Source organism: Fistularia commersonii, chromosome 10 (assembly GCF_037954325.1).
Source record: "Fistularia commersonii isolate RoL2024-O1a breed Wild chromosome 10, RoL_Fcom_v1.0, whole genome shotgun sequence".
In the NCBI taxonomy this organism is placed as follows: domain Eukaryota; kingdom Metazoa; phylum Chordata; class Actinopteri; order Syngnathiformes; family Fistulariidae; genus Fistularia; species Fistularia commersonii.
Window position 1 is genome coordinate 18,987,360 of NC_141293.1, and position 20,306 is coordinate 19,007,665.

General features: G+C 40.9%; 1 protein-coding gene across 1 annotated transcript in view; it reads right to left on the bottom strand.

The window, feature by feature from the left end:
* cacna1ha (calcium channel, voltage-dependent, T type, alpha 1H subunit a) overlaps positions 1-20,306 on the bottom strand; it is a 152,277-nt gene that overhangs the window by 78,083 nt on the left and 53,888 nt on the right. Inside the window, exons 3-4 of the mRNA XM_086154214.1 lie at positions 3,833-3,944; positions 2,557-2,690 (exon numbers count right to left, since the gene is read on the bottom strand). Coding sequence (XP_086010340.1) covers positions 2,557-2,690; positions 3,833-3,944 — 246 coding nt within the window. The remainder of the gene's footprint in view (positions 1-2,556; positions 2,691-3,832; positions 3,945-20,306) is intronic.

Here is a 20,306-nt window from a genome sequence, read left to right on the forward strand (position 1 = left end):
TCTGTTGTCATTTGTAGAATAACGTTTTTTGCTTCCACCCTCCATTCCCGAGGGACGAGACAAGATGTGCAGAAGCATGTTTTGCTTTGGAGAATGTGTAAGTGATTTCATCACCACCCAGCTGCTGAGGTGAATCCATAAAACTGGGATGCCCTGTTGCTCAGGGACCGACTGCCATCTGCAGACGCATAAATTAAAGTTATAGAAAATGACTTGAAATCAATGCGTTTTCCCCTCGCCAGAAACCGCCATCATAACGGGATTATTTCCCAAAAAATAATACATGCGTGCAAGTTCCGATTGGACGGCTAACTTGTTTGACTCCGTTCTCCGCAAAGATTGGACAATCAAGATATCAATATTAGGCATCAGAAGTGAGACGCTGTGCCGAAACTGAATTTTTTGGGGGGGATAAGGAATAATTTTGACCACTGCATGAATAATAATAATGATACTTTTTAAAGAGTGGATTGTGAGTCAATGCCAAGACACGTTAAAGCGAGTTTTTCTTCTTCAGAAAGAGACTTATCGAACGAGGCCTTGAAAAATACTCGGGGTGGAAAATTAGAAGACAACAAGCAAGACAAATAGGGTCAAAGGTCATGGCTGGGAACCTTAACTCACACTGGGTCAGGACACACTATGCGTCGGACACTGAAACACACAGCGGACGATATTTGATGCAATCTACGCATAAGGTGAAGTAAGGTAATATCAAAAATATCAAGCATAAAGTGACTAAAACGGGGAGTTAAAGTAATTTAGTTGAACTGGAAATCACTGATAACCTGCGATCAGTAAAACAAATCTATAAACCAAGACCATAGAAATGCACTTCTAATGTGCAAGTTGCATTTTTCAAAATGCAATCTGTAAACCAAGGAACCTCCCGCTTGATCGTCGGGAAGACCGTTCATATATGATTGAATGTTCTTTGTGCAAAATAGCCAACATCTGTTTATATTATCATAACAGTTTAATGGACCGACTGCGGAGGTAATTGGTCTCTTAAAATACCGCTTGACCGAAGTTGTGTTATTGTGCGGCCGTGTTCCGCGCGCTATCAGATGTTTCCTAAAAGCTGCACCAAATGGATCCAGATGATGAGCTCCTGTTCAGACGGGCAAAGAGCTTTGAGTAGCTGACAAGGACTCATCTGTGTGCTGATGACAACATTGAAAACTGTTGCAGGAGGAGCTGCGATTCCACACCAACCATCACAGTTGAGATCCAGAGCCCAAAAATGAAGAATCGCAAATTGTCCGCCATCAGTTGTCGGGGCCGACCCTTCCTCTTACCTTTTATTTGTTAGAAATCGTATGAAACGATTCTCTTGTGATGTAGCATATCGCTACAAAGCATTTTGTAATTGCTGGTAAGGCTGACCAATGCTCCTATACCAGTGGTGGGCGGTCAGGGCCTGCAAGACCTTCTCTGCTGGCCTAAAAAATATCTGAACAACAGACCGATTTTAATTGTATTTTGTCCGTGATTAAATAATTGAATAATTCCGAATAGTCCTTTCATAGCTTTCTTCCTTGGCTGTGCTGCTTCCAGACATGTATTTCCATACTAAAGCATTTAAACAATCACATTTCAGCCATTATTTGTTGCCAGGCAGGGTCAACGTCAAAGAATCAGATTCACGGGCGGTCTCACAAAAAATAAGGGTCAACGAAACGGTTGCTTCAACCAATCAGATTTTGAGTTGCGGCACCAAGGCCTTCTAGAGGGCTGCGGTAACATCAACGTGTCACACGCCTTGTGATTGGATAATCATAGAGCATACTAGCCAGAGCTAGCAGGCCGCATCCGTAGCGAGCGTTGCTATAACAGCTAATTTGTCAACCGGCTAAAGGAAGAGAAGAAATGGATGTGGTTCCAGATTTATTGTCAAGACTATTTTCAAGATGGACGTTGGGCAATGCCGAAGCTAGCTAGCCTGTTGCAGCGAGGAAAAGGATTCGTCTGTCACTTTCAGCCGCTAACTGCATAATAAGATGGCCGATGAGGTGATGCACTCACTCAAAGACTCGTGAAACCAGTCGAAGAGGATATTATAATGCATCTCTTTACTTATTTACTGATTTTGAGCACAAATGATCGGTAACACTACAGCCTGCCAGTCGTCAACAGTTTGTTCTCCGAGCAGTTAGCGGTTACTGATTAGCACCGCTGATTCTCATCAGTAGCGTCTACATCCTCTCCTCTCCCGCATATCATTGTTACTTTTAGCACATCATTAAAAGATCCCTGCAAGATGTGATTTGGGTGTTGGGTCCGTGCAGACGGATGACCGTCGGTAAGGTGAAGCTGACATCTTTGCTGCCTGAAGGACGAGAAGCTCCGGAAACATGCCAACAGGCCCGAGCGCACACACGTGCATCATGTTCCCTGTTGTGTCAGGGAAGTAAAGCTGAAAACAAACATTATTATTTCTAAAATTCTCCAAGAATTGGATTTTCTTTTTTTTTTTTTTTTTTTTCAAAAGCGGGAATGAGTATTTTCATGCACGAAGGCACAGAAAGCGTTGAACCGGTGGACGTGGATACAAACCCGGCCATGACGATGACGAAATCCAGCTGGTTCCACTTGTCTCCAAGGTAACAGTTGGCTCCGAAAATTCCCAGAGCCACCATCTTGATGACCATCTCCACCGCAAAGAAAGCAAAAATACAGTCGTCCAACACCTGAGGAAACATAAGCGAAAGATATATAATTAAAGAGTTTAGAGGGAACAACTTGCCAAAACAGCAAACACGCAAAAAGTAGGAAACTGTAATCTCTGGTTATGGATTAACAAATTGAACGGCGCAACTCCCTTTTCCAGTGTCAAAGTCTTAAAGCAATCACTGGAGTATACGAGCCCTTTTATACTTAATCAATTATCACGTATTCTTTTATGAGCTTAATATTTGGTTCAATCAGCTTTCTTGCCCGACATAATATTTCGGATCAATTTCATGTTCAGAAGATGCAAAGCTGGTTGTAGCTCAAGTTTGAAATGGGACGCCGGCTTGAGAGGAGAAGAGTTTTCTTTTGTGTGTGTGTGTGTGTGTGTGTGTGTGTGTGTGTGTGTGTGTGTTTGTATTTAAAGTCATTCTTAAAACCGCCAGTGCATCAAAAAAGCTGGTTGATATTTTATATTTACAGGACTGTGTCAGAAAATTAGAATATTGTGATAAAGTTCTTTATCTTCTGTAATGCAGTTCCAAAAACAAAAATGTCCTATATTCTGGATTCATTACAAATCATGTTAAATATTGCAAACCTTTTATTATTTTAATATTGCTGATTGTGGCTTACATCTTAAGAAAACTTAAAAATCTTATCGCAAAATATTAGAATATCATAAAAAAGTCATTTTAGTTTTTTTTTAATTGCATTACAAAATAACTTTATCACAATATTCTAATTTTCTGAGCCGGTCCTGTATATTTTATTCATTTTTGCTCGAGAATAATGTGCCTGCTTCAACTAGTTGGTCAAAACCTTTCATTAGTCGGTTTTCTTCTGCAGTTAATGTAATTTTTCTACAAAAAATTCAACATTCACCGCAAAAAAGTCCTTGCACATGGAATATGAACATGAGCAAACTGAACATGTGAGAAACTAAAAAAATGAAATGAAATAAAGTAGAATATTAGCTAACAACACAACAGATCCATAAGAATTTTTTTTTTTTTTTTTTTTTTCTGACTCTGTCTCCTTTTTCAACTCTCTCAAACATAATAGTTCACATCTCTTGACTCTGTATGCTAATCGATTTCAGTTGATCGGCGTTCGATCAATGAAAGGGAAGCGTGATGGAGGAAAGGGAGGTTAAACCAACCTGTAGGACGCGACACCACTCCGACTGGCAGCTGATGTCCTCGCAGGGCTGGAACATCCCCAGCGTCACGCAGTTGAGAAGGATCACGAGCATGGACACGTGTTCGAACCACGTGCAAATAAAGGTTAAGGTAAAAACATCATTTTAACAATCTGGAGCTTCGACTTTTGTTTTTTTGCTTCAACGACCGGGCCCGGAGCCTTCTATAGCAGACCTGGGCATTTTACGGCCCGCGGGCCACATGCAGCCCGTTTTCCTTTTTTATCCGGCCCGCCAAGCTATTTTCTTTGAATATTTTTAGTATTTTTAATCGATATTGAATTTACAAACACCTGATTTTTTTCCTTTCGTTTAATTTTGTGTGGATGATTTTATACAAAATAATATCAGTACATGTATATACATGTATATGATCATCAATGATTTTTAAAGTTAAAATTAAGTGTCAAAAATTAAAAATTTTAAATTGCAATTTTAATTTTGTTCATATTACAATTTACACCCAGGTGGCCCGCATATAAAAATCAAATAAGAAATGTGGCCCGCCAGTCAAAATAATTGCCCACCCCTGTTCTATATTATGGGGACAAAAAATTAGATTAAAGAACAAAAATAGTTTTAGGGATACAAGATACAAGGTCCAACAAAAAATACAAATAAAAAACTTTTTTCAGCTGCAATCAGGTGAGATTTGAGCATCTTTGCCTGCAGCAACGGATACGTCAATGCCATCAATCAATGCTAAAGATGTTTTCCAAAGATTAATACGGTGCACATCACCGCATGCAACATATCCCCAGGAAGAAAATAAAATAAAAGACAATAGCCGCCGCGGCCCAGTAACGAGAGCATACGAGTGCACAAAAGGGCAACACGCTGCTACTGCTATTTAGATTTTATTTTTTGTGTTTTTCTTTGGAGGAGCATTCCTGAGCTAATGGCGCTAATGATGACCCAGTGGGCCCATTAGCTAATCTACTCCCTTTTTTTTTTTTCCTGAATTCCACAAGTAAACATTTTAATAGGGCGACGCCCATTTTATATCCGGTATGACAAATAATTCCTTTAAAATAGATGTTGGTGTAATACAGTTTGAGGACTTCATAATCCTCTCGGTGCACACGATTAAAAAAGTAATGCAGTGATTTTTCATTCAAATATGTGCTGTGTCTGAGCTTTATTTATCTTTTTTATTTTATTTTATCAAAGCAATCAAGAGAAATATGTGATTTGTCAAATCTGTGACGTGTTTTTTTTTTTTTTTTCTGTCTCATCAAAATAGCTATTGAATGTAAGCCATTTCTCATGGGATTATGCTTTTATTTTATCTTCTTATTTCTTGATATATTTTTCAGATCATATATCTGGAATACAGTTTTATATTTTTGGCCACCCATAGTTTGTAAAATTAATTTATTGGCCTTAGTCTTTGACTTAATTTTCCATCAATTTAATGAATCGTGCCTAATGCAATTCGAACCGCATGATAAGTTCAAAAAGTTAATTTCAAATAAAATACGATCGATTTTATTTATTGATGTCATACGGCAATGGACAAACACACCTGTGGTGTAAAGGATCCACAGATCCTCTTTCCTCTTATCAAAAGCTTGCAAATCTACATATTGACTATGTGTTGGAGCTCAGAGTAAAGTGAAGTCCAAGAGAAAAACACAAATTGCATATCTGGGCAATATATCAAAACACCCGGGCGTGCACTTTAATTCTAGACCAATATAACACATGCAGTGTAAAAGCATACGTCCATGAAAAAGAGTGTTAGTAAAAATGGCTGGCGAGACACAGTTCCAGATAAATCCTATAAGAGGTTATCAGTTAGCGATTTATAACTCTGATATAAACTGTAATTATTTGTCAAGTTAAACAAGTATGTGCCGAATGGAGATTTTTGAATATGTGATTAGACGTTAAAAGACAACATTGCTTTGTTTACCAGCACCTTTGGCGACACCTTTGTATTTCCAGAAGGTGGAGATAAAGGGTCTTAACAAAGTGGGATTTTAAAACACATGATATTAAAGTATTGACCATTAAGCAATTTCTGGTGATTCTTCCTCCTCGCCTGCAGCGAGTGGGTAAGACTACGAGAAAGATCTCCAGAACCCCACTGGCTTCTCTGCAGAGCATCTACCACTGCAGACTCCAGCAGCCCTCAGCATGGACTGCTCACTCTCCCAACCCCAGGCTTGGAGTGAGAAAAGAGTGAAAATGCAGAACCTCAAGACTAAAGAACTCGACCGTCGCTGAACAACTGACGGGAGTTTAGAACCTCAGAACGATTAGCTTTACATTTTCAATTTCCACATGTTTAATTTGCAGAATCAGTGCTGCCGTTGCACGATAGCGGTCAAACAGCCAAACATGCACGGCGTCAGAATAATCCTGGACCTCCTGACCGTTTACCTATCAGTTCACACACTCTCTATTTGTACTTTAATTAGTAAATGCTGAAGTTTGCATTTCCACTGTAGCTTTCACTCACTGTCGTTTATTCCACTGTTGAATATGTATTTGTATTATATCCCTTAAGAATTCCATTTTGCTGGGAAACACATTTATTATTGCTCTTGTGACAATAAACACAAAGATCCTTCTTTCGACCCCTTTCTCACAGAGATTCTGTGAAGGTAAAGTGTCACAATAGAATTTGGTCAAAACAAATCAATCAGACAATTTTTCTTCTTCTTCTTCTTTCGGCTTTTCCGTTCAGGGGTGGATCCTCCTCCCTCACTATGTCCATCAATCTTCTCTTTGGTCTTCCTCTAGACCTCCAACTCCAGCATCCGTCTACCAATATATTCACTCTCTCTCCTCTGTCCATGACCCAACCATCTCAGTCTGGCTTCCCTGACCTTCTCTCCAGAACATCTAACATGTGTTGATCCTCTGATGGACTCATTCCTGATCCTCTCCATCCTGGTCACTCCCAAAGAGAACCTTAGCATCTTCTATTTCATTCTGGCTAAAAGTCTTCTATCTCTTGGTACCCCTGACACTTTTCTCCACCCATTCCAACCTGCTTGGACCCGTCTCTTCACCTCTTTTCCACACTCTCCTACGCTCTGGACTGTTGACCCCAAGTACCTGAAATCCTCCAGCTTCTTGATCTCCATTCCCTGTAGCCTCACCATTCCACCCGAGTTCCTCTCGTTCACACACATATATTCTGTCTTGCGACTAACTTTCATTCCTCTCCTTTCCAGAGCATACCTCTACCTCTCTAGATGTTCCTCCACCTGTTCCCTGCTCTCACTACAGATCACAATGTCATCTGCAAACATCATGGTCCATGGGGATTCCTGTCTAACCTCATCTGTCAGCCTGTCCATCACCACTGCAAACAAGAAGGGTCTCAGAGCTGATCCCTGATGGAGTCCCACCTCCACCTTGAACTTCTCTGTTACCCCCACAGCATATCGCGCCACTGTCTCACAGCGAGCATACATGTCCTGCACCAGTCTAACATACTTCTCTGCCACTCCAGACTTCCTCATAATACCAATACCAGAGTTTTTGTCTAGGCCCCCTTTCATGTGATTTTTCTATGCATATCCCTCTGGCCTTTTCTGTACTTCTCTATTGAAACAAATGAGAGTGAAACCAACTAAACAGAGAAGCAAAGCTATATATTTCGCGCATCAGTCATTGGTCAAAAACTTGTATTGTATCAGTGTGAGGAACTGCTATCAATATGAAATCACATCCACTTCAGACTGACGAACACAGATAGCATTTAAGGAACGGCAGATCATGGTATCTATTCCAGCTATGAAAAATTTTCAAGAATCTCAGCAAGTAATTTTTTTAGTTTTAGAGTTTTATTATCATCCATACGTTTTATTTTCCCATTATTCTATCTGGATTATGTGGGATCAGTTTCACCATCTCGATGTGTCGTTAGCATCTATGTCCTGATAATGATCCAACTTAATGCCGGTCAGCTATTTCATAATTCACTAACTTGCAATTTTATGATTCAGCAAATTACGTTCGGAGGGCAGTGACATGATCAGCTGCAGGTTTAATACATCCAACATAAGCAGAAAGTGTGCATTCTGCTGACTGCTCAAGTCACAGTTGCCAGAGGCGGCAAGAAAGCCTTTATCTGCTCATGGACAGAACGACTAAGATATGGATCAGGGTGGGACGTATCAAAATTGCGCGGCATATCCTTAAATCATGCTTCTACTCCTGAGAAAAAAGACGGATGCATGTTTTTATCCCTTGGCTTTTCCCCCAATCAGATGCGCAGCATGGACACATACATCTATGTAGAGTGCGTGGTCAGCGACAGGATAAGAAACCCCGAGGTAAACAACTATTCTCAGTTCGAATGAAGATAAAGCAGATAATTAATCCTGACCAATGAGTTCTACACACACACACACACACATATGCACAGTGCGTTCAGAGTTGCAGCTTTTACAAGAGCATTGAAAAGTTTGTAATAGCACAATGCACTTGAACGACATCTTTCTGCAACTCCTGCTGTTTTTTTAAACACAGTATTTGTTTGTTTAGAAGTTTATTAGGACAGTGTACAAATACATTAAGCACAGAGGCAGAGATTTTTGTACCAGATTATAGCTCATTGCTAATTTCCATCTGTAGCCCCTAACAAAGTTGCAAAAAACCTCGGCGTCATGATGGACGATCAGCTGTCATTCTCCAACCATATGACTTCAACTGCCCGAACCTGCAGATTTGTGCTGTACAACATTCAGAAAATCAGACCCTTCCCGACCCAACAGTCGGCACAGCTGTTGGTTCAGGCCATGTTCATCTCCCGCCTGGACGACTGCGATTCCCTCCTCGCTGGACGACCTGCTCGTGCAATAAAACCACTGCAGATGGTTCAGAATGCTGCGGCACGGTTGGTTTTCACTCAACCCAAAAGGGCTCATGTTACACCTCTGATCGTCCAGTAGCTGCCAGGATCAAGCACAAGATCCTGACCCTGGCCTTCAAAACCACCTCAGGAACAGGTCCAGCATATCTGAACCAAATGATAAGACCTTATGTTCCTCTAATACAAACCTACTAGCAGTACCTTCTGCTCGCTCGAAGCGATCTCAGGCAAAACTGTTCTCAGTTCTACTACCTCAGTGGTGGAACAAACTTCCGGAAGCAACAAGACGAGCATCATCTCTCTCAACCTTCAAGAAACAGGTAAAAACTTTTCTCTTTCAGGACTTTTTACTGCGCTGATGCTTGAGCTGCCCCAGATCAGGTTAGGCATCAAGTTAGGCTATGCAGTGTGTGTGTGTGTGTGTGTGTGTCTCTGTCCAAAAAAAAAAAAAAACTTCACTAACCCAAGCTTACTGTTCTGTATATTTCCTGTGCATCGTGTATTTGCAAGTGTATTTGCAGTCCTTATGTCCTCTATTGTAAGTCGCTTTGGATAAAAGTGTCTGTCAAATGTAATGTAATGTAAAAATCCATTTGATCAATATCTTGAGGTGTCTTCAATCTGCAATTGCGAATGACATTTAATGGATCATTTTCAGTCTTTACTGACGGATTCCAGGGTGACATATTTTCTGATTTTTTTTTGGACAGTTTTCAAGTTCCACTGCTTGACTGACCAATAAAAACTAAAACAATCGTACAGTTACCAAAATAAAAACACCATCCATGTGAATTCATGCTCACCAAGACCACACCTGAAGCTCAGGCCCCAAATCAAACATCCACTATCTAAGGCACTATTCTTTTTTTTTTCCCTTTTCTTTTTTTTTCCCTTCATGCTATGCAAAGCATGTCTTTACAAGGCTACGCTGACAATCCCATCTGATGAACTCACATAGCCCCGCTACTTATACGGCCATGTGCTGCTGCCCCGCTGACGTTGGATTGTTTATTATAGTTTGTGTTTAAATGAAGCAATGTAATCGGACTGTGACTCAGCTGTTAACAGCGTGACGCTCTCAAAATCCTTCGGACTGCGTATGGGATACGAGCCGGGCCTTGAGACACGGTTTTTATACCCACGATTCAAACTGAGGTTGCAATAAAAGTCAAATAAGGGTATTTTCTGTAGAAATACACAGTTGCTATAGCTAACGGTACAATCGCCTTCAACTTCACGGCAGGCTGGAGGACATAAGAGATGTTTTAAAAACAGGACTGAGATGGAAAACAAAACCTGATGTTTTTAAATATCCTTAATCTGAGGACACAGTGGCTTCTAGAAGGACGTTCTCAAACCACAGTGGAACTGTTCAAGCCCTCAAGGCTGTTACTTGTGGTGGATCCACTCGCCTGAAAAACAAACAGGCACAAGATTTACATCTTCTCTTCTTCTTCTTCTTTCGGCTTTTCCCTTCAGGTGTCGCCACAGCGAGTCAACCTTCTCCATCTAACCCTATTCTCTGGATCCTCCTCTCTCACACCAACTACCTTCATATCTTCTCTTACTACGTCCATAAAGCTTCTCTTTGGTCTTCCTCCAGACCTCTTGCCTGGCAGCTCCAATTCCAGCATCCGTCTCCCAATATATTCACTCTCTCTCCTCTGTCCATGACCCAACCATCTCAGTCTGGCTTCCCTCACCTTCTCTCCAGAACATCTAACATGTGTTGATCCTCTGATGGACACATTCCTGATCCTCTCCATCCTGGTCAGTCCCAAAGAGAACCTCCGCATCTTCTATTTCATTCTGGCTGTTAGAGTTAAATCTCTTGGCACCCCTGACACTTTTCTCCACCCATTCCAACCTGCTTGGACCGTCTCTTCACCTCTTTTCCGCACTCTCCTACGCTCTAGACTGTTGACCCTAAGTACCTGAAATCCTCCAGCTTCTTGATCTCCACTCCCTGTAGCCTCACCGTTCCACCCGAGTTCCTCTCATTCACACACATATATTCTGTCTTGCTGTGACTAACCTTCATTCCTCTCCTTTCCAGAGCATACCTCCACCTCTTTAGATGTTCCCCTACCTGTTTTCTGCTCTCACTACAGATCACAATGTCATCTGCAAACATCATGGTCCATGGGGATTCCTGTCTAACCTCATCCGTCAGCCTGTCCATCACCATTGCGAACAAGAAGGGGCTCAGAGCTGATCCCTGATGGAGTCCCACCTCCACCTGGAACTTCTCTGTTACCCCTACAGCACACCGTACCAGTGTCTCACAGTGAGCATACATGTCCTGCACCAGTCTAACATACTTCTCTGCCACTCCAGACTTCCTCATAATACCAATACCAGAGTTTTTGTCTAGGCCCCCTTTCATATGATTTTTCTATGCATCTCCCTCTGGCCTTTTCTGTACTTCTCTATTAAAACAAATTAGAGTGAAACCAACTAAACAGAGAAGCAAAGCAGCTGTGAGACACTGCTACAAATTCACATGTTGTGTTTAAAGCGGTTATGCGAGTGTAAAAGTTGCGTTACGGTGGCCTCGAGCTGATACCGACAAAACTCGTGTAATGACAAAATGTGAAGTTAAGAGGTGAATATATAATAGCTTTAATCGAATGGAAAATGCCTTTGTGTTCTGTCACTGCACATCTCTCTCTCTCTAGCTCTATCACACACTTTAGCGTGCACGTCGAGCGAGGTCGATCTTCGCCTCGCCTGCAACGGATGCAGGAAATCTGAATTCAAAGGAGAGATTTGAATATTCAGACGGGCCTCTTGTGTCTCCTCGCGCTTTGCCGTCACTAATTCTTCTTTAATTTCCACAGTCAACACCTCTTGAGCTCCCTTCTGTTTTCAGCTCTTCCCCCACATGCAAACAAAAAAAAACAAAACAACAAAATCAGGATGTTTGCCTTAAATTTCGCATCAGCTGCAGAAACGCCAGGTTGTGTAACATTGTGAAGTGGTTACGTTGTGCGCTGGTTAGCGGGGAAGCTTCCCGGCTGCCACATGACGCTCCTGTTCCCACTTGTTAAGGTCTATTTATGCTTCGGCAATCTGAACAAATCAAATTAGGTCTGCATCGCGGCACAGTGGGTTGGAAAAATAGTGGGTAAACATTTCATCCTCTCCGTTAAAAAACCCTAATAACTTGTGTTTTCTATAAAGTAACACAATATTAGAAAAAAAAAAAAGTGTTATACAATTTGTACATTTGTAATTGAAGGGAAAATACTCACTATATTACCGCATCAAGCGAAAACAAATGTGTAAATTAAAAGTATAGACATCCAATAATTTATTTATATATTTTTTATACAATATTTATATATTTTTTTTTATTTTTTTATAATATATATTTTATATATTTATATACATATTTTTTTATTTTACTATTTATTTTTTATTTATTTATTTATTTATTCATTTATTTATTTTTTATTTATTTATTTATATTTTATATTTATTTATAATTTATAATAATTATAATTTATTTATAATAAGTACATTTATTTATAAATAAATAGTACGTGATAAATAATAAATAAAATGCGCTTATAATAATTCATCATGAATAAAAAAAATTAATGTTTTAGGTCTGCATCGCGGCACAGTGGGTTAGAAAAATAGTGGGTAAACATTTCATCCTTTCCGTGAAATAACCCAATAACTTGTGTTTTCTATAAAGTAACACAATATTAGAAAAAAAAAGTGTTATACAATTATTACACTTGTAATTGTTGGACAAGTGTAATAATTGGACGACCTGCTCGTGCAATAAAACCACTGCAGATGGTTCTGAATGCTGCAGCACGGTTGATTTTCACTCAATCCAAAAGGGCTCATGTTACACCTCTGCTCATCCAGTAGCTGCCAGGATCAAGCACAAGATCCTGACCCTGGCCTTCAAAACCACCTCAGGAACAGGTCCAGCATATCTGAACCAAATGATAAGACCTTATGTTCCCGGCAGAGAGCTGCGTTCCTCTAATACAAACCTACGAGCAGCACCTTCTGCTCGCTCGAAGCGATCTCAGGCAAAACTGTTCTCAGTTCTACTACCTCAGTGGTGGAACAAACTTCCGGAAGCAACAAGACGAGCATCATCTCTCTCAACTTTCAAGAAACAGGTAAAAACTGTTCTCTTTCAGGACTTTTTACTGCGCTGATGCCCCAGATCAGGTTAGGCAGCAAGTTAGGCTATACAGTGTGTGTGTGTGTACGTTTGTGTACGTCTTTGTCAAAAAAAAAAAAAAAACCTCACTAACCCCAGCTTACTGTTCTGTATATTTCCTGTGCATCTTGTATTTGCAAGTGCATTTGCAGTGCTTATGTCCTCTATTATAAGTCGCTTTGGATAAAAGCGTCTGCCGAATGTAATGTAATGTAATGTCATGTAACAAGCCCTCGCTGGACGAACACAAAAAAAAAAAAAAAAAAAAACCTGAGGGCTTTTTGCCATCCGTTGCTGTGGTACGGTGGTATCGTTCATCGTTGCATTCTCCTCCTTTTCGGTTATTTAAATACTTAAGTAACTTGTTACTTAAATTAGCCCTAATTATGGCTCCTCAGGGAGTAAGATGTGCCTCTGATACTGGTGTTAAGTGAATACAATCGACCTGAAAAAGGAAATACTAGCTAAACATCAGTGGTCTTAGTGTTACTGATCTTGCCAAAGGAAACAACATGTCTTAGTCAACCATCGGTACGATCCTAAAGAACAACGATGGGCTCAAGGCGGCGGTTGGGGTGAACAAGGTTTTAAAAGAAGCATTTTTCTGGGGCTGGAAAATAGATCAACGGGATTCACGTTCATTCGGTTCGCAAACAGAGTCAAAGAACGAAATGGAATCGTAAGCCGAGGTGCCGCTGCGCTCTAATCGGACGTCTGAAAAATATCACCTGAATCCTTTGGATGCAAGGAAGCATCTGAGATGGCTCCCAGCCCCGGGCCAGCCACAGCTGAAAGAGTTTGTTATTCTGCTTGACAGCTTCCTTTTCCCCCCCGGTGTCGACCGAACGTCCTCATCTCGCTGCCGAAACCAGCGCCGATGACTTTGGAGCTGCAGTTTCAGGAAGCTAAATCCGCAACGGAAGCCCAACTTGGACTGTTGGGACTCCCCAACCTCCCCTGGAATGCATGAGAAAACCCTCCGAACATGTAAATGTCATGCCAACCTGCTCAATTTCCCTAAAATTTCCCTTTAAATCACTGTATTTGTAATGGGGATTTCCGGACAAAAACTATGTGGCCAACTATTTGTGGCTAGTACATGTTTTCCCCCTGGTCCCATGTCTGGCTACCAGCGGTTATATTCCATTTCCTGCAGTTTGGCCCCCGAGGGCCCGGAGCTCGAACAGAGGAGTTCCACCTCTGTCTGCAAAAATACAAAAAAAAAAAAAAAAACATTTCTGCTGATTGATGCCATTCTGAAAATACCAATGACTTGAGCAGAAACTAAAATGACAAATTAGATTATAATAAATCAATTATTATCACTACTATAGTTATGATATCATTTTTAATATAGTGCACTGGAATTACATATTTTTTTGTGTTTTGTGTCTGTTCAGCAATAGCTAACATAAAAATGTAGCAAATAATTAATAACAGTGATTTGTAAAAGCCTGTTACATTTTTGCCACACTTTGTCACAAGGAAGTCTCACACCTGCAGTCACTGTGATAACACATTTGCAGAGTGTGCACACACACACACACACACACAAAAACACATAAATAAATTAGATTAGTTATAGACAACGGAAGTCATTTTTTTATATATATATATATATATATAGAGATTTTTTTTTTTTTTGCAACAAACCTTGCAATGGAGAAAACAGCAGTACTGTGGATGGATGGATGTTTGAAAGAGCTTCGTTGCTCCTTCTCTCTTCCTATCCGTCACTCAGACACGCAAGCATTTGGACAAAATCGATCGGCGATGACAACAATTCCATTAGAAAAAACCCCTTCAACGTACACGGATGCGCAGAACCATGAATACAACGGAAAGGCCTTTATCTCCCACGTCCACACAAACGCGGACGGGCACATTCACATTTTCACGCTGGCAAACAGCGGCGACACTCCAGCTGAGCTGTCGGGTCGGCGCCGATGCGTTGGAGAAGAGGCGGGATCGGCGGTAAGTAGAGTGGTGGAGAAGGTGCAATAAATGGGAAAGAAGCCCAGATGTGCCCTATGACAGATATTCATGGTTATTGTACATTCGAGATATGATGTGGTGATAGGAGGATGCACTTTTCTGTAGTGTTTATATATTTTTTTTTTGGTTCGATTTTTTTAATTATTTGTAATATTTTAAATTTAGAGAACCACGACAAAATGATTGAAATGTGCTTTTTTTTTTTTTTTTTTTTTTTTATTGTTAAACATGAATGGCATGACCCTTAAGCACTATCGCATTTATAAGAAATATGTTTTTTCTTTTCTTTTTTTATAATAATATTCTTTTAAAATCTTTTATTAAAATTTCCAAACTTTTCTCAAATAGCAACAACTATCCTAGACTATAAAATCATTAAATACTTGTTGTTTTTTTTTTTATTATTATTATTATCATTTTTTTTTTTCTTATTAATTTCTCATTTAGTTTTAATTTGTTTCAATTTACAAAAATTAACTGAATTTATTGGTGACCTCTCATTGCTTTTTTTTAAGTAATCGTTACAAATATTCAATCCCCTTTTTCAGGTCAGTAAAGGAGGCAGGTTGTGGAGAAAGCAGGCGCTGTAGATGGTGACCGGCCAGTTCTGTCCCACCAATAATCCAGACATTAATTGTGAAGCGAAGTTATCGTAAATCATCATAAAATCCAGGAGTTTCTTGATCCGATAATGTCATCTCTGCTTTCCATTGCTTTATGTTTCCATTGTTTTCTTCGTCCCGATCTTTTCTTCTCGACCCTCTTATATCCAGTTTTTATGCCGGTTTGCAAGTAAAAAGCAATAAAATAGAGCAGAATGTATCTCTATCTGTTCAACTAGTTAAAATAAACTGCAAAGTTTAAGGTAACAGACCTACATTTGTTTAGTTTTATCCTAAAATGCCCAGGGGTAATAACTCTTTGTCATATTAAAACTTTATTTTATTTGAGGACAATACGTTTTGAGTTCTGCTGTATTCAACAACATCAACTCTGTACTGATCATAAAACCAAAACATTTTTCAAGAAACACTTCACCTCAGGCCAACTTTGACAGTGTCACTGACACACACACACACACACACACACAGCAGCAGCTTTTCACAAATTAATAGGCTCGCAAAATCTTTTAAGACAAGCTATCTGCACACATTTCGAAAACGATGTTTTTTTCATCCAACTCCTCCTGCAATGCAGTTTCTTAGCAAAACCATCCAGTCACACCGGCTAGTTGGAGAAAACAATCAAAGATGGCAAATAGCAAAAGAACGTGGGTTACGACGAAAAACTGCCAAACGACAACCTCGAGATGCAGCTTTACCGAGTTTTTGACATTTGGAAGCGCAACCCGGTCTTGATGCAGCCTCTGTAAACACCCAAGGAAGCAATTTGTTTGTCTTCCCTTGTTGTTGCGCTACAGTAAAGATGTGTTGCGCTTCTGCAGGCAGAGAAGGAAACACCGTAAACTGACTTTCAGGATTATGGTTGAGGATATGTTTGATGATGTCATCTGCTACTGCTACTGCTACTGCTACTGCTAGCCCGACCTCACAAGAAAACACTCGGAACATAAGATAGAAAATGATTGTTTGACATGGTACCTTTGGTACACTGTGGTTGCTTTTTGGTCTTTACGGGAGAAAACCTTGGTATAACATGAAAAAAAAGTAAGCTACGAATCAAGAATATCCAAGTCTCACCTTGATATTTCAATGTCGCTAACATTAGCTCCCTGCGGGGCAGCAATATGTTGACTTTTAGCCAAATTTGAAGACTCCACGAGTCCGGTTTGAAAATCATAAATGCAGTTTGATTCATGACACCTTTCTTTCCCGATGGCATTCTCCGCCCCTTTAGGACAATTTGAGAACTACCCCGCTCACCTTGGCTCCGTTTTTAGTTCCGACTTTTAAAATCCAAGTTAGGGCTAATCACTGGCACTACCCTCTGCTCTTAGAGTATCTACTGCTTCATCATCCTTACATCCCTTCAAGGTTCACTGCACCTCAGTGAATGATCTTTAGCTTCCTCTTGAACAGTAGCGTCCTCTCCTGGGAAGCCTGTTCTCAGGTGGGGTATCCCCCAAGGAATAAGCTATTACCCGAACAGCTTCTCTCCTGGACTCGAACCTACATGACACCGAGACTCTCCCTTTAGGCATCAGACAGAAGTACAAAAGATAGCCTTTAATCAAAACACAGGAGAAAATGTCAGCTTTTCTTTTACGGACCAAAAAAGGCCTCCTCACACTCAACTCCCCAAAGAAAAAGGGCTAACATCAACATATTTCTTGCTTTTTTGGTTCGTCCAGAAATGAAGGGGTATAAAGGAGTTGCAGTGACCAATGACTCCCTAATCAGCATTTCCTCGCGATTGATGGGCTTTTGCTAACCTTTAGCCCGGCTGCTGATTCCGTCCAGAAGCTATTTGGCCTTCTTGTTGGCCTGTCATACGTGTTTCTCACTTCACTACTTCCATCTGCCGATACCCAGATGGAAGGTTGAGAGAAGAACAATACTCTGCTCGTCTTAGAACCGTCACCGCCTCCGAACCTCCGAGCAGTTCATCTTCAACGGTTGCGCTTTGAAAGTTCAGCTTTCTGTCAGTGTCCTACGACCTCCACGATCGATCTTACTCGGCCCGCTGTTGCCCAGATTCCTATTCGGTACTAAGTTATGGGATGGTTGAGGTGACATCGGTGGAGGTTCTCCTCTGCAGACTGGGGTTCCCTGTCATTGCTTCCCTACAATAAATTATAAATATTTAATTGAAGTGTATTTCATTTATGTTAATTCCTTTTTTAACTTTTAGTCCTAAATTGGAAATTTTTTGTGATCTTGTGATATTAAATGAAATTATATTAATTATTTTTCGCCGCTCAAAATAACGTCACGCTCGCGGAAGCCGGTATACCCGCCAGCCGGTAAAGTCACGATTTGCAGATGCTGTGCGCAGAAGTTCAGGAGCAGAGGTCCCATAAACTAGGTAAAATAAATATTTATGAAGATATTTTGCAAATATTTATTTTTTATTGTTTACTGACACAGTGATTTTTTCCCGATTTATTTTCAAAATTCAGGTCAAGGCTCCGCTACACGCTCTGAAAGCCCAAAGCTCAAAATGAGTTCATTACATAGATAAAATTTAATTTTCTCCGTAATACTTTGTGAATTTCAGAAGCAACACACTTATTTATACAAAGTGTAAAGGTAATAAAAAGCAATATATACAGTGGTACCTTTATTTTAGACGTCAAAAAGTAATCGCGGCTCCCAGTGTTTTCTTTTCCGAGGAAACCGGGTCCAAATGGCTCTTTGGGTGTTACGGGTTGCCGACCCCTGCTTTAGGTTAAAGGACACAGAACAGTAGGTCTATTTTTTCTTTCATTTTTACAACAATCCAATGTCACATGTGCCTGATTGATTGTGTTCTTCGGCTCATGTTGTCACCGAGACCCATCGGTTTATTTTGTAAGGTCTAACTTTTGCTCTCAGAAGCTCTTCGTGAACTCCGCTCATCATCAAGCTAATCGCTGAGCTCTCTTTGAGGAAATGATGGGTCACTTTATGGTTAGTCAGAAAATAAATGATGATTCAGTAAATAATAATAATTCTTTCCTCGCTGACTTTATTATGTAGCTCATAATTTTCCCTCCGGTGAATTAGAGCATAAGCAGGAGGACTCGCCTAATAGTCACCAAAGGACCATGTGAACCTTTTTTTCTGATTTCACCCGGACCTCAACAGATAATTGAAACAAAGCTTTGTCTATATCCAGGGACACCAGAAATCAGCGATCCTTCTCTCAACCGGTATTTTCGTTATGAGCCCTGAAGGGACGTTTTTCGTCCGATGAGTCTCAAAGAAGGGCGGCGTGGCGGCGCAGGCCTCACCGCACCAAAGATCCTGGTTTAACCGCTTCCTGTTTTGCTTGTTCTCCCCGGGTCTGCATGGGTTTTCCTCCCGCAGCCCAAAAACATTAAACACTGGCATTCAAACATCGGCTCCAGCATCCCTTGCAACGCTGAGTAAGATAAGCAGAAGACATAGATGGATGGAGTCTCAAAGAAACCACAAAATGCGGGTCTGTGGACGGCTGGCTTTCGCCGTGGCGCCTCCGGCAGTTTCAAATGGCAGCTCGTGGAGATGCGAGGGCTTCTGGAAGCGGGTGCGTGATGGTTCGGTGGACGTTGCCAAGTGTTTCATACATGCAAAGTAAAGCGTCTAGAAGCACTGCACGTGGGTGTTGAAGAGCAGGGGCGTCGAGAAGCGACGGAATACAGGTGGAATCCTCTCACAACACTTGCATGGTGGCACGGAAACTTATTTAGGGCGCCGATTTACATTTAAATTCAAATGAAACATGCTACGGCTAGAACTCTCATTTCACAGCGAGCGTCCTTGCCGTCTTTGCATGTTCTACGCAAACTATCTTAAATGAGATTATTTATGGTTTGTGTGTCTGTGATTGACAGGTGAATGGGTTTGCCCTTCCTCTCTAGCCTAGCAATGCTTAGCAACCAATGGGAACATGGCAAGAAAGAGTCCTATTCCATTATGAATAGCCTCCAAATTTCATCATTGCATATACATATGCATATGTATATAGATAGATATACACATGTGAAAGGCATTTCATTTTGATTTATTTTTCATTTTTGGATTTCTATGTGATTTCTATGTTTCCGCATGACATTGTGATCTGTAGTGAGAGCAGAGAACAGGTGGAGGAACATCTAGAGGTGGAGGTATGATCTGGAAAGGAGAGGGATGAAGGTTTGCCACAGCAAGACAGAATATATGTGTGTGAATGAGGGGAACTCGGGTGGAACGGTGAGGCTACAGGGAGTGGAGATCAAGAAGGTGGAGGATTTTAGATTCTTCGGGTCAACAGTCCAGAGCGTAGGAGAGTGTGGAAAAGAGGTGAAGAGACGGGTTCAAGCAGGTTGGAATGGGTGGAGAAAAGTGTCAGGGGTACCAAGAGATAGAAGAACATCAGCCAGAAGAAAAGGAAAGGTGTACAAGACAGTGGTGAGACCAGCGATGATGTTTGGACTAGAAACTGTTCCAATGACCAAAAGACAGCAGGCAGAACTAGAGGTTGCAGAGATGAAGATGTTGAGGTTCTCTTTGGGAGTGACCAGGATGGAGAGGATCAAGAATGAGTCCATCAGAGGAACGGCACATGTTAGATGTTTTGGAGAGAAGGTCAGAGAAGCCAGACTGAGATGGTTCGGTCATGTACAGAGAAGAGATAGTGAATATATTGGTAGACGGATGCTGGAACTGGAGCTGCCAGGCAAGAGGTCTGGAGGAAGACCAAAGAGAAGATTTATGGACGTAGTGAGAGAAGATATGAAGGTAGTTGGTGTGAGAGAGGAAGATACAGAGAATAGGGTTAGATGGAGAAAGTTGACTCGC